Source organism: Pseudochaenichthys georgianus, chromosome 24, assembly GCF_902827115.2.
Source record: "Pseudochaenichthys georgianus chromosome 24, fPseGeo1.2, whole genome shotgun sequence".
Classification (NCBI taxonomy): domain Eukaryota; kingdom Metazoa; phylum Chordata; class Actinopteri; order Perciformes; family Channichthyidae; genus Pseudochaenichthys; species Pseudochaenichthys georgianus.
In genome coordinates this window covers 30,186,342-30,213,273 of record NC_047526.1, presented here as the reverse complement: position 1 = coordinate 30,213,273, position 26,932 = coordinate 30,186,342, and the positions used below count along the sequence as shown (strand labels likewise).

Here is a 26,932-nt window from a genome sequence, read left to right as displayed (position 1 = left end):
TTGCCTAGACATTTTTATCACCCTTTTTTTTATTTTTATTTTTTTATTGCTTTTTTATTAATTCTACCGTGTTGTGTAATGTTTATTTATACTGTTCATGCTCACTACTTGTAGCACTTCGGGATTTGAAATCAAATATGAAGTGCTTTATAAATGGAACCCATTATTATTATTATTATTATTATTATTATCTAAATAGCTTTTATTTATTGTGTGACCATTAGTTGTTGTGGGTGTGTGGGATTTCAGCCTTTGCAGACCATTTACGAGCAAACAAACCTCTATAACACACTCCAGGAAAGGAAAAACCCTAGAAGCATAATAGCACCACTTTAAGTCAATACATGAGAATGTATTTCTACCCTGGTGTTGCTACTTTTACTCAAGTTATGACCCGAGAGCCACCTCTGCTGATGTCTGTGCAAAAATACAGTGGTTTTCACATTTTTTGGATGAGTATGAATCTAATAACCCGCTAGAATAATACACACATCTTCTCTTTTTTGCAGAGGCAGGAGAGGAAATTAAAGAGGTGAGAATCAGCGATGCCAGACAGCCACTGGAGCCGCCTCGTCAGCTGGAAGGCCGGATGTGTGTGTCGGTGAGATTATTACACCTGCTGTTAAGTCTCACACACGCATAGTGGAGGTTAGCGTGAGCAAGCTGAGAAGACTGCGCCCCGCTGCCAGATAGGGATTATAGCTTTGACATGTGTGTGTTCATAGGAGTGTGTGTAGGTGTAGGTGTGTGTGTTCAGAGAAACTGTTTTTCTGTCTCACAGGCCAAGGCCACTGAAGTTGCTCTCACACCACAATGTTAAAACATTTGTTAGCAATTAGCCTTAGCCACATGGACCCTCCCTCCCTCCCTTCTTTTTTTCACCCTGTCCCCTTTCCAGTCCCTCCTTCCCTCCCTTATTTTCCAGTTTCTTTGTTCCCTCTCCAATCTCTCTCTCTCTCTCCCTTTCTGACCACCCTTCTTCTTTCTCGTCCTCCCCTCATGCTCCATTTCCTCCCTCTCTCTCTCACATGGTTTCTGTCTGAGGAGGTTTAGTTTCCTCAGGCTCTGGATGGGAGCGGGATGATGCCAGAAAGCTGCAGGCAGACACACAAGTTCAAAACTTAAGAGGAGCTTTGGGCAGTTTCCTTCTGCACTGATAGATTTAAAAGAATATATGAAATAATCTACAAATCAGGCTGCAGAGGTGTCTTTTCTGTTGGCCATACGGAATAACACTCAATGTGGCAGAATCCTCCGGTGTCTGCTTGTTGTCCACCAGTTTTCAACATGTGGAAGTAAGACTTTTCGGGACTTTTGGGCGTTCTTCTTTCTTTGGAAAACTGGAAAACCTTTCCCGAATGAGTTTGCTGGCACCTCAAAGGTACATTGCTGACTGCCTTTGTTGTTCCAGGACACTTGCTTTGTGGACAACAAGGTGAAGGGGACTGCAATATCACCACCATCACTTTGAGCGTCAGAACCACAAGTTGTTTAAAAAGGATTCTTGAGAGAGGAATCATGAAAGGTACAGTAATTTCTGTGATTTCTTTCTTGAGCACCTACACATTCCATCTTCTTAGTCAATTGGTGCAAGAAAACCCATCTTGATGATACCAGGGTGCATTTTCCAATGTGAAAAATACATTTTAATGTAGACAGGAACAGACCCTGGCATTGTGGCATGCAGGCAGGTACCTGCACAGGGCACCAGCGCCTACATATGCTTCTCATCTGTTCTGAAACCTGGCTGCGTGGATCCTGAGAAAGACCAGGGTTTGTTGTTCTTGGATGTTAGGCTTTGATCAGTCAGCTTTAAATCTCTAAATGTGTGTGCGTGTACACCACAGCCCCGTTTCATAAAACATAAAATGTCCTATAGCTCTGCCAATCTACCCCAGATTGACTTAATATCCCGCTTTAAGGAGAAGGAGTGAAAACATAACATTTAAATGTGAGCTTTCTCATAACATGGCATGAAAGGGGAGCTGCCCCCGGCTTTGAAGAGGGCCGGGGCTGCTACACGGTTCTCAGACGCACAGTACGAGAAGTGAAAGGCTGACAGAAATGGGAGGATACGGTGGGAAGGGGCAGGAATACATCCTACATGTGGGGTAGCAGCTTCAAAAGATGCTGACATATTCATTACTAACAGAAATCTGCATATAATTGACTTTTCTTGTATTTCTTTTTGTTGATAACTGAAATCTTACTATATTCTTCCCATTTTAAAAACTTGGAGCTGCCTCTTTCATTGGGTTTACTTTTGATGAGATTTCAGTTTCTGCTCTGTTTTATTGACCTTAATGCTATAAAGCTCGCACCCAAACAGCAATTATTCAATTATAGCTAAACAATTAAAGCAGTTTTATTTACACTGCAGCAACACAAGCCATTTCTCATGTAATGTGAAATGTGAAAACACAGCATGTGCTAAGGCAAGCAGGCAAACAGTGTTAGTGTTATGTTACAAAAGCTGATCTTCATTTTTTCAATTTCAATTTTGCAATACAAAAGCAAAGCTATTACTTTAAGCTCCTTCATGTATCCCCTGGTAGGGATGCTGACTTTAGACTCAATTCATATTTAAAATCCTGTATACAGGGTTCTCACAAGTAAAATTAAAGTCAGCTGAAAACAAAATTGTTCAACTAACATATTTGCAACCCTGTCTCCTAAAAATTACGTTCCCACAGAACTAAACTGCATTCTCAATTACGTTTAGCTAGAAACGTATTTACTCCCACGTTACGTTTGTTATGAACGTATCTCAAATACGTTTATTTTCTACATATCTTCTAGAAACATGTTTTCTCCCAGGTTACGTTCCTTATGAACGTATCTGAAATACGTTTATTTTCTACATATCTTTGCCATTTATTGTCTTGCTTATAATGATGATAATAGTCATTTATAAATATCATTTTAGAGCACACCTTTGAAATCGACAATCGGGCTCGATATATGGTTAAATTAAAATCAGTAGGCGAGGCTGTAATTTCGCCAGCTGTTACTCTCATGTGCGAGGCAGAACATAATAGTTTTAACATGCCAAAAAGCTGCTGTGTCGTTCATTGCACCTCAAACATTAAAACAAATCCAGAGTTACGTGTTTCTGTACTTCCTCTAAGAAGAAAGGACAGTAACAGAAGAGCTCTGTGACTTCAGGCTTGATCGCCGTTCAAATGACAGCGTTGGTTTCCCCAAAAGTGGGCGGGGCTGTAAAGTGAAGTAGATTTTACTGTCATCTATTATTCAAAACCATTCTATTATTCTAACGTATTACATGCCAGTGTTTTATCTTTTATTTATTTGTTTTTATTTTAAATCGTATAATGTCGGACTTTTTTTTGTCGTCTTTGAGGAAAAGAAATTTTTTAAAATCTCTTCCTTCTAATTTGTTATTCTTTTCTAAATAACACACTGTTATTTACTCAACAATAGCACACAATTATCCTTGTTTTTATTTATTCGTTTAATTCTATAAATCTTGGGCATTTTAGCATGCTTTTTAGCCGTAAATAAAGTCACCAGAAACAGACGGGACATTTCGAGATTAGGATGGCCCAAGACACTACACTACCCATAATCCCCAGCTATCGTTTGGGACTACAGTCCCGTTGACAAACCCCGTGATGTTGCGCCGAGGTTACGCCGAGCTGCCAAGCTCTTTGAAATGGAACGAACCACGGCAGACTATTCAAAACTGGACTCGAACGCCCCACCAGAACTACACATGCTGGCTATTGTGTTTCGCAACATGTTCTCTATGGCACGTCTCTACTGGAATTGTAGTTTTAAAAGACGTTTTTCCCAAATGTAGAAGTTGACAGTATTAAACTGTGTACAGCCCTGGAGGTTTAGGCGATAGGAACACATTGGTGTGTACACATTTAAAACATGTAATTACTAAATGGGTGAAAATCGCTTGTATCCATAATGGGCAGCATTAATATATACCCACACGACAGCTCATTGTTACTTTGTAATTCTACTCCACTACAATTCAGAGGTTAACCTGGTATTTTTACTCCACTACATTTAGTTTAGTTACTTTGCAGATTCTGATTAATGATGTGGAATATAAACAACCCTTAAAGCAGACTTTAGTTACACCTGAATACAATTCAGGGAAGGTGATTTTCAAGTGCCAACAATCAGGAGAGATATTTGATAGTTGGTGCTTGAGAAGACTAAACATTATCTGCAGATCTTTATAAAGTATATTCATTACTCGTTATTCTCTACTAATAGTTAATTAAAAACTGTATAATGGCTATTTTGCACATCCCTTTCAAGATTTCAAGGTTTTCTAAGGTGTATTGATCTTATACACAACTTGGGTCGCAGGTTCCTCAACAGACATCTATCAATAGTGTGTACTGTATACCTCCACCATTAAACTGTCATATTCTGCACATTTCTTATTCTATCTACATACATAAGAGTATAATTAATGTGTATAATATCATTTAAAATAAGTGTTTCAACATAGTTAACATTGCAGGAAAGCAATATGTTAGACGTTAAGTACTTTGTCCGGCTTAATATTCATCTGTAGATAGATACCCCCAGAGCTTTTTTCTTGTTTAAAGAAGACCTTAACCTAAAGTATATTTTAATGTGTTAATAAAGGTTAATTCGTTTTTCTGTTTTGCACATCCTCCTATTAATATCTTTGTACATCCAGCACTAAACTGTTTTATTGTAGAGATCACTTAGTATCTTCTTGACTTTTTATATTCTATATTTCTATCATTGACCTTCTACTTTCCCCCTATGAAAGTATGTACTCTTAATATTGTTTTGATCAAATAAGATTATGCAACAAAAATAATTCAATAACATGCTTTAACCACTAGGCGGTGCACACAAGGTACACACAGCATACTAATAATAACTTTGTATTATTAGTGTAGACACTTATGTATAACATCTGAAGATGTGTAGTTTTATTCATGTTTTTACATAATTGTACAGGATATTGCTATACTATTTCTCTTGTTTTACTTCTACACATTAATATCTGATTTGTAAAACATCACAGACAGAAAGGCATAGGCTATCCGTCATTTAATAGTAAGCTATTGAAATTGTGATTCCATAGATGTGTCTCCCATCACCCAAATCCCCTGACTATTCTCTCAACTCAGTATTTAGATTCTTATATTCAAAGAAAATCAGTAATATCTTTAAAAAACTACAAGTCCTTTTCGATCAGCTGTGCACCGTTATGGTGTAAATATAACCTATATACCAATTGGATCAAATATAAAAGTCAGCCGAATTACTATTGATACTGCAAGGAGACGTATTTTGTGAAAAGAAATTGAAGATGTTGTTTAATTGTTGATATATTTATGATCCACGTCAAGTATTCAGTTTTGGCAGCAGTTTCTCCTGTTTGTCTCTCTCTATAAATAAAGAATTACGGCAGATGTGTAATATGTAATGCAGCCGAACCGTGTATTACAATGCCGTTATGTGATGACTTCCAAAGAGAAAAGCAAGCACACTCTGAATTAGGTATTATTTTATTTTTCGTTTTCGGATATCATATCTCCATATCATATCAACACCATATCCCAGCGTGCATTGCGGCTAAAACATCCAATCAACAAGCTTCAATCTGAGGATCTTGGGTAATCAGTTTAGTGGGTTTTGTGGTGTGTATCGCTCAAAATGTCCCGTCTGTTTCCGGTGACTTTATTTACGGCTAAAAGCCAAAGATTATAGAATTAAATGAATAAATAAAAAACAAGGATAATTGTGTGTTATTGTTGAGTAAATAACAGTGTGTTATTTAGAAAAGAATAATAAATTAGAAGGAAAATATTTAAAAAATACAGATTTCAGTATTTTGAGGCTCTGAGCCCCATTTCTTTTCCTCACAGACGGAAAAAAAGTCCGACATTATACGATTTTAAAATAAAAACAAATAAATAAAAGATAAAACACTGGCATGTAATTTACGTTAGAATAATAGAATGGTTTTGAATAATAGATGAGAGTAAATCTACTTCACTTTACAGCCCCGCCCACTTTTGGGGAAACCAACGCTGTCATTTGAACGGCGATCAAGCCTGAAGTCACAGAGCTCTTCTGTTACTGTCCTTTCTTCTTAGAGGAAGTACAGAAACACGTAACTCTGGATTTGTTTTAATGTTTGAGGTGCAATAAACGACACAGCAGCTTTTTGGCATGTTAAAACTATTATGTTCTGCCTCGCACATGAGAGTAACAGCTGGCGAAATTACAGCCTCGCCTACTGATTTTAATGTAACCATATATCGAGCCCGATTGTCGATTTCAAAGGTGTGCTCTAAAATGATATTTATAAATAACTAATTATCATTATTATAAGCAAGACAATAAATGGCAAAGATATGTAGAAAATAAACGTATTTAAGTTACATTCATAACTAACGTAACGTGGAAGAAAATATGCTTCTAGAAGATATGTAGAAAATAAACGTATTTGAGATACGTTCATAACTAACGTAACGTGGGAAAAAATACGTTTCTAGCTAAACGTAATTGAGAATGCAGTTTAGTTCTGTGGGAACGTAATTTTTAGGAGACAGGGTTGCATATTTGTTACAAGAGATGAAAACTGATAGACATTTGTCATTGTTGCCACTAAAATTGAAAGCAGTAAATAAGAAGCAACTTTTGGCTTATTCAAGGACATTTTTTTTTATTAAAGGTCCCATGTCATGGCCATTTCTACTGATCATAATTCTATTGTTGAGGTCGACTAGAATAGATTTAGACTGAGCAATTTTCCAAACTCACATTGGTTTCTCAAACAGCATCTCTGTATAGCATGTGTATTCACTCTCCGTCCTAAACGGCTTGTTGGAGCCCCCCCCCCCCCCCCTGTGAGCCCACTCTGTTCTGATGACTCGGCGGAACATCAGTGATTACGTGTTACAATGGCGTTAGCAACCAGAAAATGACACCAAACAGATGAGAATGCTGCGTGGGGTCTGGGTGCCGTGTTGGCGGGACGTTGCGCGGTGAGCTGGGTTCATTTCCTGCCTGCTGCGTGGGGTCTGCGAGACAGCGAGTCATCGCGAATGGACGCGGGAAGGGGGGGGGCTGCTGAGGGGGCTGCAGCACCCCCATCTGCGAGGCTCCACTAGCACCCGCACCCCCTAACGCGTCACAGTTTCGCCGCTGAGAGAGTGTTTGTGTGTGAGGAGCTTCAGGACCAATGGGTCCATTTGGGTATGGTCACGTCACCATACCCAGGAAGAAAACAATGGAAAAAGAGAAATCTCCAACGAGGCGTTCTGGGGCAGCACAGACAGGTCTTTTCTGTGTTAGAGTTGTACTCGCTACAGGGTGTACTTTGAGGGTTTGTGACTGCAGACCGTTTACATGCATAAAAAGCTTCATAACACACAAGGGGACGGGTGATAACCGGAAAAGCATGAATATATCACTGCTACTGCTAATACCCGTATTGACAGTTTGTTTTAAACAACAAAAGTTTTCTGCAAAAGAAAAACAGCCACCTACAGTAGCTCTACGTATTGGTAGTTTTGTGAGCACCAAATGCTTGGCTTCACTATTGGTTCATTTGACATGTTTCAAATTAAAGTGATTTCGGTAGTGGGTGTTTCCAAAGTTGTTGTGTTATAATGTTATTCAATAAGTCATTTTCTTTGATGTGGATTCTTGGATTTAGGTTTGCAGAGTGTATAACAACTTACTTCTTTACATAAACACCTACAGGCAATCATGGACAGCTTACGAGTACAAATAAAAGGAAATCAAATCAAACTAAAGTTTAGGTAAGCACATGTCTCTGCTCCAGGCGAGTGTCCAGGAGAGAAGCTGCCTTGAACTACGAGTCGATACAGCAAATTAACTCTCAAGAACATATACAGTTCTCTGCTCAGCCAAACAGTACAGGAGGTCTGTTGATGTGGTTTCCAGCTCTGCTCGACCAGAACCAAACATGCTGCCTCATACATTCCTAACAGGGAGGAGGGGGAGACAGAGGAGGTGAGGCAGGTGTATGGTTGGCAAAGGAAAAGGAAAGATTGAGCAAAGAGGAGAAAGGGAGGTGCAGAAAGAGACATTCCGTTTTTTATTCCACATTTGCTGTGGCAGCGTTATAAATGTAAAGTCATTTTGAATTTGGATGAAAGGAGAACAAGATGAATGTCCTATTGACTTGATTTTTCTGTTTACAGTGTACATTTTTTCTATTTATTTTTGCCATCTTGGAATAATTATCTGAAATGTCTTTGCTGTACTTCTTCCTGTTTTTAAACCAGCTCTAGCAGCATGTACGTAACAACGGCTGAAACTGCAGCAACATGGTCACATATTAAGAAGTCAGTGGTTAGAAGTAGAAGCTTTTTGTTACCACCATAAAGGTTTTTGGTTAGGGTCATTCGTTTGTCTGTTTGTCTGCAAGATTACATTAAAGCTACCCTGCATGAAACTTGGTGTTAGGGTTAGGGTTGTGGCATTGGCCAAGAAAGAAACCCTTAATCCAGATGCAAATCACAGGGTTTTCTTACTTTTCAGTTTGTTTTAGATGCATTTTATGGGCAATACTGTAACTTTTATAGTGAATGGCCAGAATTCGCAGTTGGGATTGAGTTAACAAATACCTGATAATGCTAACTTAACATTAAGTTTACATAATTATTTAAAGGGGACCTATCATGCAAAATGCACTTTTTGATGTCTTTTATCCATAAATATGTGTCCCCGGTGTGTCGGGGAACTCACGCAGCGTCAGAAAATAAAACCCTCTCTCTTTTCCTCCGCACCCAAATCTCTAAAAACGGGGCTACAACGGAGCTGATCCAGATTTGCGTCCGATATGAGGTAATATCAGAAATGTAGGCTGGCTTTACGCCCACGGCCCTATCAGAAACGTTGCTATCAGAAACAATGCCCGACTGTTTTGGACGTAATATGGTCGCTGCATGTTTACATTAGCATCGCTAACACTCAGAGCTAACCTGTACTGGAGAGCATGTGTGTGAAGAAGCAGGAAGTAAAATGGAACTCACCTTGTGGTATAACCGGCAAGAGAGAAAGCCTTTGAGCTCCAGACTGTTTCAGAGATAATCCTTGATAATCCATGATATGGCGTTTCATCACCGCAGAATCTGCCGGTCGCATCTCCCGCATGAGCTCAGCATCAATCTTTTTTTTTTTAAAGCTTTATACCCCAAATCAGCACTTTTGAAACAGGAAGTGAAATAGAGGGATGTGAGGCATGGCTAGAATGGGTGATCTGTTTGGTATTTGGAGCAAAACACTTCATAGACATGTTTTTTTATATATGTTATATATCTGAGACCTATGCTATTGCCTAAAAATAGCATGATAGGTCCACTTTAACTTCATTTTGATCCGTGTCCTTGTCAATATGAACAGGCAACAAATTAGCATGCTAGCTGTCAATAGTTGGTTGTTTCTGTTAGCTAGCACTTGGCAGTTAGCGGAGTATGCTTTTATTGACAATGAACAACTAACATACATATTAACTAATTTGTGTGGTGTAACTCAGTTAAATTAACTGACGTTCAAATATGATCTAAGAAAACCCTCATGTTATTATGACTAGACAACGTGTCCACATTTTTAATTCAAGTGTCCACTTACTTTTAACCTTATATTTGATGGTCCTTTTGGAAAGATGTTCGTATTTTTTATCTCCATTATGTGTCTGTAGAAAGTCCCTATCGGAGGTGATCATGAGCGATAAGAGGGCAAGTAAAAAAAGTGAGAGGCCTGTAAATAAAGCATTAGAGAATATGGTAAACGCCCTTTGGCCTCAAAGCCGTGTAAACTTAACAAGGCATGGCTGTGTCTCAGCATGGCAGTCCAGAGCGGTTTTGGTCCTGAGAAAACATGATGCGTTTACGGGATCTTGACTCTGAAAATCTCTCGTTTCACTGCCTGACCACAATCAGCGAGAAAGTTCATGTCATGGCTTGTGAAAAACTTCAGCTTCGCAGTCTGAAGCAACACATACCAGGCGTTAAAGTTTGCGAGGAGACCACACATTCCAGTCAGAGGGCAGCTAAATGACTTGGATGTCAACAGAGGTTTGGAGAGGGACTCAGTTGGCTTTATGAGTTGTGGTCAAGACCTCCACTCTAATCTGGAGCAGGGCCCATCTCGGGACTCCTGGCTTCACTTAAAGCTGGGAATTACCGAGGTTTTGAGGGGGATTTTTCTGGTAGAATGAATTTAGTAAAATAATAAAGGCATGACAAGTTTAAAAGAGGGTATCTTTAGTTGTGATTCAAATCCCACGTGAAGTGAAGTTATTATTTTATTTTTTAAAACGTTGTTTATTGGTTTTTTTTAACAGCATACAGTTATTCTATCAGAGCATCAAAAGTAGGTAAACAGATCTTCACTTTATAGAAAAATAGGTAGAGTAACAATTCTGTCATTACTGCTTAACACCAGGGCAAACAAAATCCCACACAGACAGAAGACAAACAGACATACCAAAAAATAAACAAATAAATATATAGAAAACCGGTCAGCTAAAACACAAATGTCAATAATAAACAATAAATGTCAGTACGACAGCACCTCCTTCCTGCGACAACCCGTCCAGTGTTGAGACCCCTCCAAAAAGCAACATTTTAATCAGGAATGATTGGGAACTTTGTCCTTTCAACAAATTCGAAAAAAGGGCTGAAGTGAAGTTAAAGGACACTCAGGGCATGTTACCCACCAAGTATTACACAATCCCCTGGCAAAAGTTTAGTCCAGAGGGAGAAGGAAGGGAGGGACAGGGTGGGGAAAGGGTTTGGAAAGTCCAAAATCCCCCTAAGAGGAACCACCACAGAGGAACCACAGGCATGAAGTGGTGCTGAGGGTTAGCTGACTCAAGATCAGGCCTGGCGCTGCGTTCACAGACACCAAAGGTCCCATGGTGAAAGAGTAGAGGGAGGGAGCTGAGTGGGTGAAGAACAACATCCTGATATTTCAATGTTTTCGTACTTTGTAAAGTTTCAAGCCTTGCTTTCGCTTACTAGTAGCCAGGGGCGGACTACAAATCAGCCCGGGACTCTCTCGACCGGCCCACTTCGGTAAGGTGCTAGTGACTTATCTGACCGACTTATCTGACCGGCCCACATCGTCCGACCGGCCCACTTCAGTACCGGCCCATCGGGATTTGTCTCGAACGCCCCTGCTAGTAGCCCCGTGGCTCATCTGTAATTGATACTCACGTGCACCTGTACAGGAATCCATGTGGAACTGATTAGAAACCATCAGAAATGTTTATAAAAGCTCTGTAAACTAACCTGGAACTTGTCCATCCCATATCCTGTGTGCGTCGCTTGATATTTTCATAGGTGTGGCGGCTGGTCCACTGTACACCAGCTGAGCCAGCAGCTTTAACTACCGTTTAAGACTGAAACACCTGGTCTGCTACACAGTAAGGTCGCTATGAGGGAAACGTATCCCTCCCAGATCAAGCAAGGAAACAGATCTATTTTGATTATAGTCAATATTTGCACATATGGTAATTTTCCTGACCTTGTTGTTTGCCTATTTTTATTGCATCCTCTGCTATTCAGTACTACTCCATCCTTTTGAAGATAAGGTTTAATATATTGTGTCTAGCTTCTCCCTAAAGTACACATCCTTACAGTGTATTTGCTTCTTGTCACAGCACAAGTGCACACATGCTGCTGTGTGTATTCTAACTGCAACCACCATTTTCCATCCTCAGTCTGCCTCACTGTCTGGAAAACACCCTGTCTGGTCAGGTCTCTCATTCAAATGGCTAAAGTGTGCCTTATTGTCAAATGCATTATTTTAAGCCTCTTAGTGCTCCAACAATGTGGTCCCAACTATTTAAAAAGTCCTTATGTCAACCCATAGGGCACTAACCAATGATGTAAACAGTGGCCTCACATGAACACCACATATGTTTTTGACATTTTCGAATGTGTCGCCAAACATTAAGCTACTTGCCTGCTTGTGAGTTCAATACTAATTGTATATTTAGTGCATTTTTTTCTCAACAGACTAACAGCAAATATGAAAAGAAAAAAAGTTGTGAGGCAGAAGTTTGTTCTAAATCATGTCAAACCTTTATTTTATTTATTATTTTTCAAAGCAGTTTTTTATAGAAACCAGAAGACCTTAATTCATGATCGGTTTAAATGATCTGATCCGTCTCTTGAAAGCAAAGTGAGTGTTAAATACGTCGTGAAGGGTTTATGCAGATCCTCCATTTTTGTTTATTTGTTGATTATTGCCAAATAAGGTTGTTGATGACGACTTGCTTGAATTGTCAAAGCCTGTGACCTAAGATTTTCATCGACATAACAGTAGCTATGTACGGACAAATAAAAGCCTTGAACCTTGACGAGTACATTTGACCATGAAAGGCTGAGGTAACTGATCAAGACTGATCCAAATACAGTTTTCAGTTTTTCCAAAGTGTTCAGCCATTGCCTGACTGCATAGGGGTGACCCGGTAGGCCCGGTGCTGTCAGACCCGCTCAGTTCTGCTCTGTGAGTGTTGGACAGGTCGACTTCCTCACTAACGAGCCATGAGGTTTTTTTCAGCAGGGAAAACATGAGAGAGAGAGAAAAGAGAGGGAGGGAGGTGAAACATAACCGAGGAGCTCGACAGATATTTGAGGGTGGATACTGATCGAGATATTGTGGAATTTCGGCTTTCAGAAGCAAATAATGTGCTGACATTCAAACATTTTAGTCTGACCCTTCTTTTCATGCCACAGAAACCCCACACAATTACAAGTATTCAGTTTCCCTCCAGAAGTGCATTTGAATCAGGGTGGGAACGTTTCTGAAACAGGATTCAGACCGTATGGGACATGATTACTCTCCACTTGAACCCAGAATAATGATGGTATGGGATCCTTCATCCTTCTACTACACTCATCATGCTCTATTGCTTTTAAGTTGATGTTGAATGTTCACTGTTTAGTTATATCTTTGAAAAAGCGTGACTGATTTTAGGTGGCCAGCCTTTTTAAACAGTTACCTTACAAGCATGTAGGTCAGAAGAACAAGCTGTACACACAACATTTGAAATGTTTCACCTTATAAAGTTGATTGATTGATATACTTTATTAATCCCCGTGGGGAAATTGTTTCTCTGCATTTGACTCATCCTAGAGTTAGGAGCAGTGGGCAGCCATTTTGAACAGCGCCCGGGGAGCAGTGTAGGGAACGGTGCCTTGCTCAGGGACACCTCGGTAGCACTTGGTCTTGCCGGGACTGGTGACCTTCCAGTTGCCAAGCCAAGTCCCTATAGACTTCGCCACCACCGCCCCAAGTTGATGGAAATGTTAGAAAAACAATTGTACATTTACACATCTAGCAGACACAGAGCAACGTTAGCGTTCTTTTGTATATTCACACACCTTTTAGTCTTCTGTTGAAATCCTGAGAAATATACGTGGCTCTTTAAGTCTCCTTTTGCTCCGCTGTGTGGACCAGACTTTGTGATTCTGCTGTTTGATTTAGGACAGGTAGTGCAAACTGGCTTCATCCGAATCTTAGTGTTTTGTGACCTCAGCTTTTCCTTCGCTCACGTAAACATTCACCTCATCGTGGCGTCTGCGGGCCAAGTGTTCTCTACTCTATCTAAACTTTACTGACATTGTTTTAGGAGATTATATCATGTGTTTTCTTTATTTGGTTAGAGCCAAAGTTAAACAATCATTTCATCCCATAATACTACACAGACTGTTATGGTGACAGCTCTCCTTTTGGGTGAACACACGTATGCAGTTTTAGGTTGCATTAAAATAGTCTGATGTAGAAATTAAAGATTTGTTTTAATCTGTTGGAAAAAATCAACGTATGGCAAATCATGTTTTTGACCCATCTTGATCAGACATTGCGTGCAGCTGTTTCTCGTCTTCTCTCCCGATGAGAGGCCACACTTTTCTTCATGTGGAGCTGATTCTGTGGTTAACCGCAGATATTGATTCACAGCAGACATTTTGGTTTCAGATAAGATTTTGCAACATTTTGTATTGGCTTGAAAAATGTTTATCAACTCAATGTGTGCTGTAAACCATAAATCCACACTTACAGTTATAGGCTACCAATGTTTCACTTTAAAGGTGGGGTAGGTACGTTTCAGAAACCGGCTCGAGATACACTTTTTGTTATATTCCATGGAATGCTCTTAACATCCCGATAGCAATGAATATCTGAAGTGCTTTGACAAAAAATCCATAAAAAAATGTCATCTGTAGAAGCCGTGATACTGTAAAAAGCACGACCAATCCGTTTAGCCAGGCCGGCTACCTGCCTGTCAGCCTTCCATCGGGGCACAAACTTATCTCGTGCCCTCATTGGTCATGTGCGCGTTCGTGTGTGTTGGAGGAGGGGCTCTGTAAGGAAGTGGCAGATTTTCTCCGGTTGTGTATTTTCAAATTCTAGCGATCTCGAGCCGGTTTCTCAAACTTACCTACCCCACCTTTAAACAAAACACATTAAAGGTACAAACATTAATTTGAAGACAAGGTCACATGTAATGCTTCTTTTTATCTCTTACATTGAGAATTGCAACTTCTTACGTTGTCTCCACCAATGTTTTGTTTAAAGAAATGGTGTCTTAAGAACTAAACACTCGTTGCCTCCGGTCTATATTTGACTATTCAACCAAAATAGCAAGGGCGTTATAAAGGCCTCCTGTGTGAATATGATTGGATGTTATTAGTCAGCTGATGAATAAGCAGCTAAAACCTTTCAGAGCCACTTTAAAGCTAATGGTGAGTTTTTGAGACCGACGACATATATATTTAGTAGAATATAAATGTAAATGACATCACATCTGTCTCGACTCAATCAACATACTTCAGTCACACACTCAGTCCACATTTCTCCGATCAAAAGCGCCAGTGCAAAGTCATTTAGATGTGCTTTAATTTAGGGACAGGTCTGGAGCACACATTATGTAATAAAACAATGTTTTCTTTTGGGCCAGCTCCATTGGCAGTACTGACCACAATCCAACTGTCTCTCTTCAGCTTCTCAGCACCCTGCCAAACCTCGTTCTTCCTGTTAATGAATGTGTTTCCCAATCTTTTCCTCCAGAGTGTGTATGCTTCTTAAACAAGTGCCTCAGGTGTGGGGTTGGGCTCCAGTTTGGGTGGTGTACACTTAATGGCGTGTTGTATAACATCCATTGCTGTTAGATCCAGTTATGAAAACATGACGTTAAATGCATTCGATGTGTTTTATTAAGCCATCTGGTTTTATTCTGTGGACGTCATGTTTCTTATTTCAGCCCAGAGTGTGTGATGACAACCTCATCAGACACACAATACTCCCACCAGCATCAGCGCACTAAACCAACAACTGTTCTCATACTCTTACACCACTGTGGGACCGAGTGCTCCCGAGTGAGCAGAGAAAACCTTCCCTTTTTAGTGTGCTGAGATAGCAGCTTCACACTGACCATGCCCAGTGCAATGCAGACTCCAGAGATGGGGGGGGGGGTCTGTGGGGGATTGTTAGGCAGCTGGTTTTTCATGATTTATGACGGGAGTAATACAACTTGTTGGTGGCTCCAGCTGAATTGGTTTCATGTCTGTTTTTCTCTTCCTTTGGCAGACAGCAATGGTGGATACGAGAACCAGCTTTTCAAAGGTAATGATCGAGGTTTTCTATTGTCTACGAAACATCCATGTTGATCCGCACATTCAACATGATTGTCCGTAGGCTTTTCAGAATAGATCCCGTATCGATGAATAAAGGGAGGGACTGTAATGAGGCACTTATAACTAACTTTATTTGTGTGTTTAGATGTTACCACTCATCTCTGTTCTCCATATGCCTATAGAACAACCATTACTCTGCATAGTTAACCCTATGGATATGATCTGGACTATGATTCTAAATGTGATGTTACAGAAGAAAGTAAAAAGATAATAACACAAAAGTGCAGTTTGAGAGATCTGCAGTGAATAATGCAACCTACTTTTGGGATTTTCTTTACAATGACATGACAATAAACACTTCAAATATTAAACCTTTTGTAAACCAGGACTGCTGTGTTATTTGGTCAGTTGTAAGACATCGTGTTTTGTTTACATTTTTTCCTTGTCCTGTTTTTCAGAGGAGGATTTCACTGGAGAAGAGGAAATGCCTTCATTTAGAGGTGAAGGCCACACACATACACACAAGTCTAATAACAACAACTGTGATATGTTCTTTTCCACCAATGACATGCCTTACACACATATCTGTACATGCATGACTTGTACATACATATCGGAGTTTTCCTGCCATCGTGTTTATGCAATGCGAATACTAGATTTCAGTAAGAAATAATGCATCAACTAAATTAATTTAAAAACTAAAGTTGCAACTATTCCAACAAAACAAACAATCATCTTATAAAATATCCTGCATTGGTAAAGATTAAACTATTACTTAAGCTTTTAAAAAGAGGGCTGCTATCAGTCACACTCATCTCATATACATTATAATATAATAATGAGTCAGCAAAAATGGTATCAATCTATTAAAAGGCTTTTTTCCCCTTTGATTGTAAAGTAAATGTTAACTTTGGGTTTTCAGGCTGACAGGTAATTTGTGAATTGTGACGACAACATTTGTATCATCTCTAAACAGCAACTTGTAACTTGTCTTTTGATGACCTTGAATAATCAAATTAAATGTTCGTGCGTATTAGATTCTGACTTTGTTGTTGGTATTAACTTATTCAGTCACACGTATTAATGTCTGCTTGTATTGATTCTGCATGCAGGTCGCAGCAGGGGCGGCTGCCTGAGGTGTCAGCAGAGCCACTCCCTCCAGCTGGCTGTCAAAGTGCTCTATGGCTTTGTAGCGTTCCTCGTCATTACTGTGGCAGTGCTGGCTTCGCTCGGTAAGCTTTCTTTTACAATCACGTTGCAGTCGATGAATCCTGTGATGAAGACTTTAAGCCCTCCATATATCATCTCTTTGACTCCTCCACAGAGACACTAACCTCTCAGGTAGATGCAGTCAACACCCTTGTAATTATTTTGATTATTTCTCTGATAATGCTGATATGCATCAAGAAGTGGGAAGAAGGCTTGTCATGGATAAAGGTCATATTTCTCTATGTGCTGTATGTGTGTATTAATTAAACAGTCCATTCAACTCAAGACAGCTGCTCAGCACCAACAGCTGGTTCTTACATTAACATCACATTTTATTGGGTCTGAAATTCGTAAATCTTAATCTTTTACTACTGTTTTGGGGATCTCAAGAGTACAGAGCGAGAGTGAGGCATGGTGAGAGTGAAGTGAAATCTTCTATTCAGGTACAGAAACGTACTGTAAGATTGTTTACACCTGGCATTATCACGCATCTTGGGTGTTTCAAATGTCAACCCATTCAAACATGCACACCACATACACAGAATCACATCTTTTACAGAATGCTTTACACAGAAACAGAGCCTACTTTAGATTTGTCCTCGTACAGCTGTGCTAGAGGTTGAGCCCTGGAAACTTGAGTATAACAGAAAAGATATTTAACTTGGCTGCAACTCCAGACCGTCCATGTGCACGAGGAAAACACAGAGAAAAGTAACCTTTGATTTTTCTGTTTCCTGCTCAACATCTGTTTTATAAAAAAAAAACCATTCCTTTAGTTACAAATATGGAATGAAGCAACACATGATTTAGCTATTTGCAGATTGTTTGGAGTGAATTGAAAATGTTGCCGTCACTTCTAAAGCATTAAAGATCCCCTATTAGGGCTGTGCAATTAATCGTATTTTAATCGCGATTACGATTATGGCTTGCGACGATTATGAAAACAGCATAATTGACAAAATACGATTATTTTGCTGGGTGCGCTTTCGCCCCTCCCTAAAAGCCCACTCGGCCACCTGTGAGTGACATGTGTTGTGAGTGTTCAGTGCGAGCGAAGCTGTCAGAACAAGAGCAGCAACTCGTTAAAAAGAAGGGTAAAACTATTTCCACTATTTGCAAGTACTTTGTCATTACATTTCACATCGCTAAAGATATGTGCCCAGTTAGCACTGTTAGCAACCAGGGCTTTAAGCAACTTGTCAACACGTTGGACAAGCGTTACGCGATGCCGTCTCGGTATTATTTCAGCAGGTCTGCGCTGCCTGCACTATATGACAAAGGCCGTGGGGAAGTTGAGAGAGATGTGGCTTCAGGTGACTACTTTGCGACCACAACAGACCTATGGTCTAGCCCAGGGGTGCCCAACCAGTCGATCGCGAGATGTGTCTAAAAAATAGAGCAACAATATTCTGTTGTTATCGTTAATGTCCTGTAACATAATCTTCCTGTGCCAGAATAATGCACTTGAACGCATCAAAGCTTTGTGATTGGCCGGCGTCACCCCATGTGTCGGGGCGTGGCTGAGGGTCTTCAGTACAGGTGGCTTGTCACCTGCCTGCGCTCATCTCTGAAACCAGACCATGTCAACAGGCTGGTGTTTCTGGCAAAAAATCTTTAAGAGATGACATGAGCAGCCCTACCAGCATTTGCCATGGTGGCCTAAACATTTTTATTTGGTCTTAAATTGTAGTTCAACATTTATTTCCTGTTACTTCTGGACCATGACGGTTGGCCAGCCTTCAACGTTTAACTGAGTGGAATATGTTGAATATGTTTTACCAAAATGTTGGCTATATGTTAAGGAGTTTTCAGTAGGTTGTGACAGTGCACTGCATCATATTTGATTTCATTTATTTTGGTCTAATTTATTTTTATTTATCATATTAATAATATATGTTTAGTATGGTTTTGGAAGTGCGCTCCAACATATTTGTTGTTGTTGTTTATTGGTAAAATATTATTTGTTTTAAAGTTCAATAAATGGTCAATGAATAATCGTCAAAAATAATCGTGATATCAATTATTGACCCAAATAATCGTGATTATGATTTTTGCCATAATCGCACAGCCCTATCCCCTATTATACTGTTTCATCAATACATTACAGGTCACAGATATATACAAAACATGTCTCTGATTGGCTCCAAACACCAAACAGATCATTGCAGCATTACCCATAATCCCCTCTGTTTCAGCCCTGTTTCCAAAGTGCTGATTCTCTGTCTGTTACTTTACATGAAAATAAGGAGCCCCTCCCCACGCCCCTCTGAGAGACATTTGGTTACAAAGAACTCAATGGTGCTCTAGGAGGAGATTCAGGTGATAAGGAGGGGGGTTACCATGGTTGCTGATTGGCTAACGGTTACACAAGACAAAAAAATCGTCATGACATCATAAAGTGGCCAAAATCTGATCAGCTCATTTCAGGTTTTTATAGAAATGGATCAGGACAAAAAGAGATTAAATATGTTTTCCTGAAACTTTCAGAATCTCTTTCCTCAGAGGGGACACATGTTGATGTAGCAAAGACATGAAGAATTGGATTTTGCATAATAGGTGACCTTTAAAAAACAAATGTTTTTTTTGCTGTCACAGCAGCTAATACAGTAGAGCAGGTGGTACGCGCAGAACGCATGTGGAAGGTTTTTTGCAAACATACACTGGAACAACGACTGCATTAATCCCCTGAGTCAGGGCTTAGGATGCTGAAAAGGTCTGCAAACACACATTATACTAACTTACACTCCCACAAACTCACACTCACTAAATAATTGTTGCTCTCTTGGGAAATATGTGGGGAAAGAAGCGGGACCTGGCCAGCTGGCTAAAACATCATTCTTCAGTGGTTGGGTTACGTTTCTTAGCTAATGAAAACTTGGTGTCAGGCCTTAAATTACAACTTCCTGTTTTTACTACTTTAAATACTTCCTATGTCCTGTCAACACCGTACTACTGCTGATGTTGATCGTTTTTTAATCTATTCCTCAGCATGCGAAAACCATCATAAATAATCGTTTGCATGTTTAAAGCTAATGATTTGATTACCGATTGACTTTCAGTAACTTCTGCAAGAGCAGCATCATGCTCCTACACTGAAACATACATCCTGAGCTTGGGAATGAGAGTATTTCATATTCCAACACAAGAACAATTTTCTCTCCAATAACTCGATCGTCTTTGTGTTTCCAGTGTTTAGGAAGGTCAACAACCTGTCTGGGGAGGAGTCCGTCTTCCACAGCAAGATCACCAGGGCTCAGCAAGGAATAGAGGGTAAAGAAGCTTTAGTATTATATGTTATTATAAAGTCAGGGGGACCTCATAGACCCTAAACATAAGATAAGATAAGATAGTACTTTATTGATCCCAATTTGGGACATTTTCGCGGGATTACGGGAAAACAAATTTAATTGGAAAATGACACGCCACACAGAAGTTTATCTTGTAAGTTTCTTTTTTTTAGACAAATAGTGAATTTAGTTACATTTTCTTCTGACATTTCTACACAAAATCTTCATTGTTTACGTAATTGACAGCACTAAAAGAGCCTGAATTGGCTGTTTTCTATAACTAAAATGCTTTGTTGTGTGTATTTAAAATAAAAAGACCCTTGAGATTGTTAAATGTTTAGAAACTAAATGTCTTGACGACCTCCACAAGGTACATTTTGTAGCTATTATGGATCTTAAGTGTTCAAGTTTACATTTTTCTGAGGAACTAAAATATTTCTTGTTCAAAAACCTATCCTGCCTCACTGACTTTATTTCTCTGCCTCCACCTCAGATCTGAGCTCCACCTCGAACTGTTCGGGCTGTCTGGATGTGACTCTGTACAGCGAGGAGATCAGCCGACTGAAGAAGGAGTTTGAAGAGATCCAGAAAATGATACTGGGACAGGAGCAGGTACGACAGACCACACAACAAGCTCTAACAGGCAACGGCTTCATTTCCAGAGATGGCAAAAGTACACACATCCGTTACTGAAGTAGAAGTACAGCTACTCGTGTTTAAAAATACTCTGGTGAAAGTAGAAGTACTGACTAAACTTCTTTACTCAAGTGAAAGTAAAGAGGCTTTGAAGTGTACTTCAGTAAAAAGTACCCATAGCTAGCAGCTGTTTTAAAGAGTACCTGACCTCCCTTTATATTAATAGAACAATAATGTCATTGTTAGCTAATGAATGTTTCCATGCTGAACAACGGCAACATGACAACGTTTCCATTGGTCCCTCTTCTTTAGAGAAGACCAGGAAGTGATGGATACACGGATCGTGTTCAAATCAATAGGCACGCAATGACTCTAAATAATAACGATCACGCCACCAAACACACATTCAGACTAAAGTGATGAACCTATAGAAAGTAGAAAGTACAGGTATTAGTGATAAAAATGTAAGAAGTAAAAGTCGTCAGAAAAATAAGCAGTGGCGTACTGATACCAGAAAAATGTACTTAAGTACAGTAACCAAGTATTTGTACTGCACTACTTCCCACCTCTGTTTATTTCCAAGGTTGTGTTTTGTTCAACCAGTCGTCCGAAGACATTACATTTCTGACCCTTTGGTCCCTAAAGGTCCTGGACGGGGCCTCCCAGACCCAAACCATGCTGAAGACCACCAGCAGCCGGCTGACACGCGACATGCAGAACCACCTCATGTCGATTAAACTCCTCAACCAGTCGCTGGAAAGATACCTGGAACGAGTGGAGGGCTGGAAGGAAGTGATCGAGGAAACTGAAGAGAAAATGAAGACGCTGGCGGAGGATCAGTACGAGATCAAAGCCACATCGCAGCAAGTCAACATGACAGTGGCGCTCAGGTGAATAAAGGATAGGAAAAGAGAGGGATGAACAAAGCTTGATCTAATATTATTCTACAATAATATACACAATGTTCTAGCTTTCATTTTGAAATCCTGTTTTAGCTATTTTTGTCAACTTCATGTCTTCGTCCTGGAAAAAATATTGTTGGCTATATTTCACCACAGTTTTCATTAATAAAATAATTACTTTTACAGTATTCATATGAGTTCATCAACCCCCATGCTAGATGCTTATCACGTCTCATTAGCTTAATGTACACATGTGTTCATGACCTTTGAGTGAACTGGCCCAGAGGGAAATCAGTGGCTGACAGAGTCAAAGCCCCACTGCACTTTTCTGACAAGCAAATCATTGCTTGTGAAGGCAAAGTGCAGAAAGGATAACAACTGGGAATTCCGTTTTGAAAAAGGCACAGCTGGAACACATAATGCTGATTCAAACATACTGTAGGATGTGACCAATTGAGATGGATGGATGGATGGATAGATAGATAGATAGATAGATAGATAGATAGACAGACAGATAGATAGATAGATAGATAGATAGACAGACAGACAGACAGACAGACAGACAGACAGACAGACAGACAGACAGACAGACAGACAGACAGACAGACAGACAGATAGATAGATAGATAGATAGATAGATAGATAGATAGATAGATAGATAGATAGATAGATAGATAGATAGATAGACAGACAGACAGACAGACAGACAGACAGACAGACAGACAGACAGACAGACAGACAGACAGACAGACAGACAGACAGACAGACAGACAGACAGACAGACAGACAGATAGATAGATAGATAGATAGATAGATAGATAGATAGATAGATAGACAGACAGACAGACAGACAGACAGACAGACAGACAGACAGACAGACAGACAGACAGACAGACAGACAGACAGACAGACAGACAGACAGACAGACAGACAGACAGACAGACAGACAGACAGACAGACAGACAGACAGACAGACAGACAGACAGACAGACAGACAGACAGACAGACAGACAGATAGATAGATAGATAGATAGATAGATAGATAGATAGATAGATAGATAGATAGATAGATAGATAGATAGATAGATAGGTAGATAGATAGATAGATAGATAACATTTGATTTAATAAAACATCTTCTCATCATATACTTTTTAGTAGCTTGCACAGTTTTTAATAATGGGAAAATAATGTAATAACGTCTTCTTTGTTTTCCTGTGCTCTCCAGTACACAGTGGATCGATGCCTTGCAGAGAAAGGCTGATGAGGAGACTCTGGTCCTCCAGAAGTTGACAACCGACTGGCAGAACTACAGCCAAGTTCTGAGCGCAATGAAATCCAACACGAGCAGCACCACACAAACAATGCGCCTCCTACAAAACAACATCGTAACAGATCAACAGAGAACCGCCATGTCCACTGAGGTGTACTACGACCTCACGCAGCAGGTGAGTGTCTGTTTTCAAGTTTCATTTGAAAAAAGCAACTAAATAATTACTGGTAAAACTTCTAAAACTTGTACAACTGCGCTTACGCCAGCCACTGCCAATGGTGTTGCCCCCACTCTAGTGTTAGGGTAAGGATGGCCTCAAAAAGTCCTGAAAGACGCCATGGCGCGTCCATCGCTTAGCACGCACACTCATTAACTGTAACGGTAACATCCTGTTGCTTTATGATCAGGTTTGAAATGTAAGGTTTGAAATTAGAGACAGACTATTATGGTTCATCCCAGTTAACACAAACATACAACTTCCTCTATTTGTACCTGTTGTCTTTATACATTCTTTATTATGTACATTTCCAATCGCAGGTGATGAACCTGCAGATGCAACTCGACAATGTTACCTCTTTCATGGATGAACACGAGGAGAACTTGCATGACCTGCACTACCATTCCAGGTAACACACATTTCATACAGTACACATGAGAGGGCATCGTATTGACTTACGTTGTATCCTTTTATGCCTGATTCTAAACTTCTAAACATCCAGGTTTTCCCTTTTTATTCGGATGTCCAAAGCAAACCATTTGCATCCAGCATAATAAAGAAAGCTTAGGCAGTTTGTCCTTTTGAATTGTTTTTACGATTGCTAATTGCTAATTTGAGTAAAACATGTGCTTTCCAAGTATAACCTTTTCTCCGCTAAGAGTATGGTCATCCAGGAAATGTAAAAACCGACCTGGACTCTGCTACCCTTCTCTTTAGGTACTATGAGAATCGTACAGGCGAGCGTTTCTCTGCATTGGATAGTCGTTTGAACTCCATCTCCATGGAGATCGACACAATCTCCTCCAGCATCAACGCCACCGTCAGCCACGTCCAAAGCATGTACAAGTACATCAACATCGAGAGCTCGTCCTGTCAGAGCCGCATGGGCCGACACGCTGAAGATCTACAGGTAGGACACATTAAAGAGTTCTTCCTTCCTTCCTTATGTATGCTTAACAGATGAAGTCTTCCTGTGTTTTTTCTTCTTTGCGTCTTTCTTTCTCCGCACATCTGACGCGTCCTGTCTCTTCTGTCCAGAACCTCAACAACACGGTGTTGTTACTCCTCCACTTGGCCGACACACTGAGACAGCAAAACATGTTGTTGAATGTCCGACTGGATGTAGACGTCAGGAATCTGTCCATGGTGACGGAGGAGATGAAGCTCGTGGATGTGCACCATACCACGCTCATAAAGAACTTCACTATAATAAAAGGTACGGTAGTGGTCGCCATATATATGAAATGAATAGGGCTGTCAATATCATGGCTGATTCTTCACGCACTGAATTGGTCAAAGAGGTGGAAAGATCTGCAAGTTATCTCTAGAATCTGAACTGAATCAGCCGCAGTGCTCTGAATGCACTTAACCTGGAAGCCTGATGAATTATAAATAAACATAAACAACCTTTTAGCTCCATATTCGGTTATTCCAAACCAACATTTATTTAAACTAAAATGATGACGATGGGCTCAAAGCGAACGGTCACACCCCTTTGGGTCATCTTACTGTTACCAACACCAACCAAACCTGTGATGAGAACCAGCACTCATCGCCCAGCCCGCAGAAATATGCATTCAACAATCAACAAAGAACCCGACCCATAAACCACACAATTAATGTAATGTAGTTTTCAAACACGCCTAAAAAAGTGTCAGGGTTATGAAGCGCTTTTATTCCTCTAAAAGTAAAACCAATGACAATTAGGTTGGACAAGAGTTTATTGACCAACTAGTCAACCAACTATAAGGTGTCAGTCCTTGAAATGTACAATTCACTTTGTAACTGAACCTCACCATCCTCCCTCAACAGGTGCTCCTGGACTACCCGGGCCAAAAGGGAACCGTGGTGAGAGCGGTTCGAAAGGACCAATGGGACTGAGTGGGACTAAAGGTGACCGAGGCCCGCCAGGAGGCCGGGGTACTTCTGGAGAGAAAGGTTCTCTCGGGCCCAAAGGAGCTCCGGGTGAAACAGGCCCCACTGGAAACAGAGGGGCCGTAGGGATCAAAGGAGCTAAAGCGTCTATTGGCCCACCTGGACCGCGTGGTGAGAAGGGCCAGAAAGGGGACGCAGGTCTACACGGTTTAGACGGAACCAATGGGCAATCAGGTTTTTCAGGCCTCCCGGGTCAGGCAGGACTCCCGGGCATCATTGGGCCACCAGGAGCCCGGGGGAAACCAGGACCAATGGGACCTCCTGGACAGCCGGGATACCCTGGGCCTCCAGGCCTGCCATACCCTCAGGCCCCCGTCAACACCCTGCAGGGGGCCAGGGGGCCAGCCCCCGTCACCATGAGACAGTGAGAAGACCCAGAGGTGATCCGTCTGGAACCAAGAGGACTTATTAACCAGATGAAAAGCATCCATTGTGACTGGGGACGCAATAATCCAGTTTCTATGGGATTATGCAAGAAAAATCGAGAATTCCATGAACAAAGGCAGCATTTCAAAAATGGGATTGTGCTTTAAAGGGGGCATTCCCCTGATACAATGACATGGCCGCAAGAAAGGAACCAAGAGGACGGTGTAGATAAGAGAACACAGAACTGAACTGTTGTTGAGAAGTGAGATGACACAGTACCTGAAGCCAGACACAGACTGCGTTTGGACAGGAAATGGAAATGGTCTTATGTTGGAGGAAACTGCTGTCATGCAACACATGGGTCTCTTCACATCTTTTCACGAGTGTGTCCTTGTCCAGGAAGCTAAAGAATACAAAAGGCTCTGTCCATGTACAGTATGATGATATTTTACCAGAATTAAAAACTTGTTTTAGATGATAATATTAATAGGAATGAAAAAACCATCTGTATTGAAGTCTAGCCTGGTTGAATGCACATGGTTGAAAATGTCGAGGTTGTTGTTAAACCAACAAAACCTCCTTGGGCAATAAATAGAGCTGTTAACCAAGGATAAGGACTAACGTGATGGTGTTTCCCGTCAGAGCTACTCACAGGCTTACATTCCCATATTGGCACAGAAACAAAATCTTTACTTGTTACATTATGTACACATTGACACATTATGTTCAGATGGATGGCACTTTATTAGTTCTCAAAGTGTGACATTGAAGGATTTTTAATCTTTTGGCATTTCAGAGCAGGTACTCTGAAGACTTTTCTGACATCTTCTGCACGAATATGTCATTTTATGATCAGCGATTGAAGAAGTCAAGTTTTAGAATTCATGGCTTCTGAAATTGCGTTCTAATTTGTTTTACATTGTGTGCAACGTTTGCTTCTATTGTTGCCGCAAGAATAAAGAAAGTAACTCTCTTCGACCTATGTTGAACCGTTTTGGGGTGAAGGCTATCGCAGATCACTCTTTCAATACAACAATGCATAATAATGTTGAGAAAGCAGAGGAATGACCAAAGAGCGTTTTTTAGATCTTATAAAACAAACATAAATAACCTTTTATATCACGTACAAATCTTTCAAAAAGGGAAACTTACTTCTTTGGAAAACCTGTGTGTTGTAATGAAATGCGACTGGCTTGCATCGAACTTCAATAAAGCTTTTTTTTAACTCGTTCTCAGTCAGTGTCCTACTGTACTTCCAGAGCAGCGTGCCATTGTTGAGGGAAAGGGAGTGGTTGAACATTAATTCAAAACACATGTCTAACCCCTCCCATTGGATCTTTGAGGTAAGCTTCCACAGCAGGGGTGTCAAACTCAAGGCCCGGGGGCCAAATCCGGCCCGCGACTTCATTTCATGTGGCCCCACAAGAGCTTGCAAAGAATATAATATGTTTATTGTACG

At 40.4% G+C, this 26,932-nt stretch overlaps 1 protein-coding gene across 1 annotated transcript; it reads left to right on the top strand.

Annotated features, from left to right (window-relative positions):
- Nucleotides 1-1,022: 1,022 nt before the first annotated feature.
- Nucleotides 1,023-26,703, top strand: scara3 (scavenger receptor class A, member 3). Its single transcript, XM_034075314.2, has 13 exons — nt 1,023-1,295; nt 1,412-1,525; nt 15,604-15,639; nt 16,109-16,150; nt 16,763-16,882; nt 20,049-20,129; nt 20,640-20,758; nt 21,428-21,672; nt 22,911-23,130; nt 23,493-23,581; nt 23,890-24,082; nt 24,211-24,388; nt 24,985-26,703. Exons 2-13 carry the CDS (start codon nt 1,519-1,521, stop codon nt 25,473-25,475), a joined length of 1,821 nt encoding a protein of 606 aa, XP_033931205.1. The 5' UTR covers nt 1,023-1,295; nt 1,412-1,518; the 3' UTR covers nt 25,476-26,703.
- The last annotated feature ends 229 nt before the right edge of the window (nt 26,704-26,932 follow it).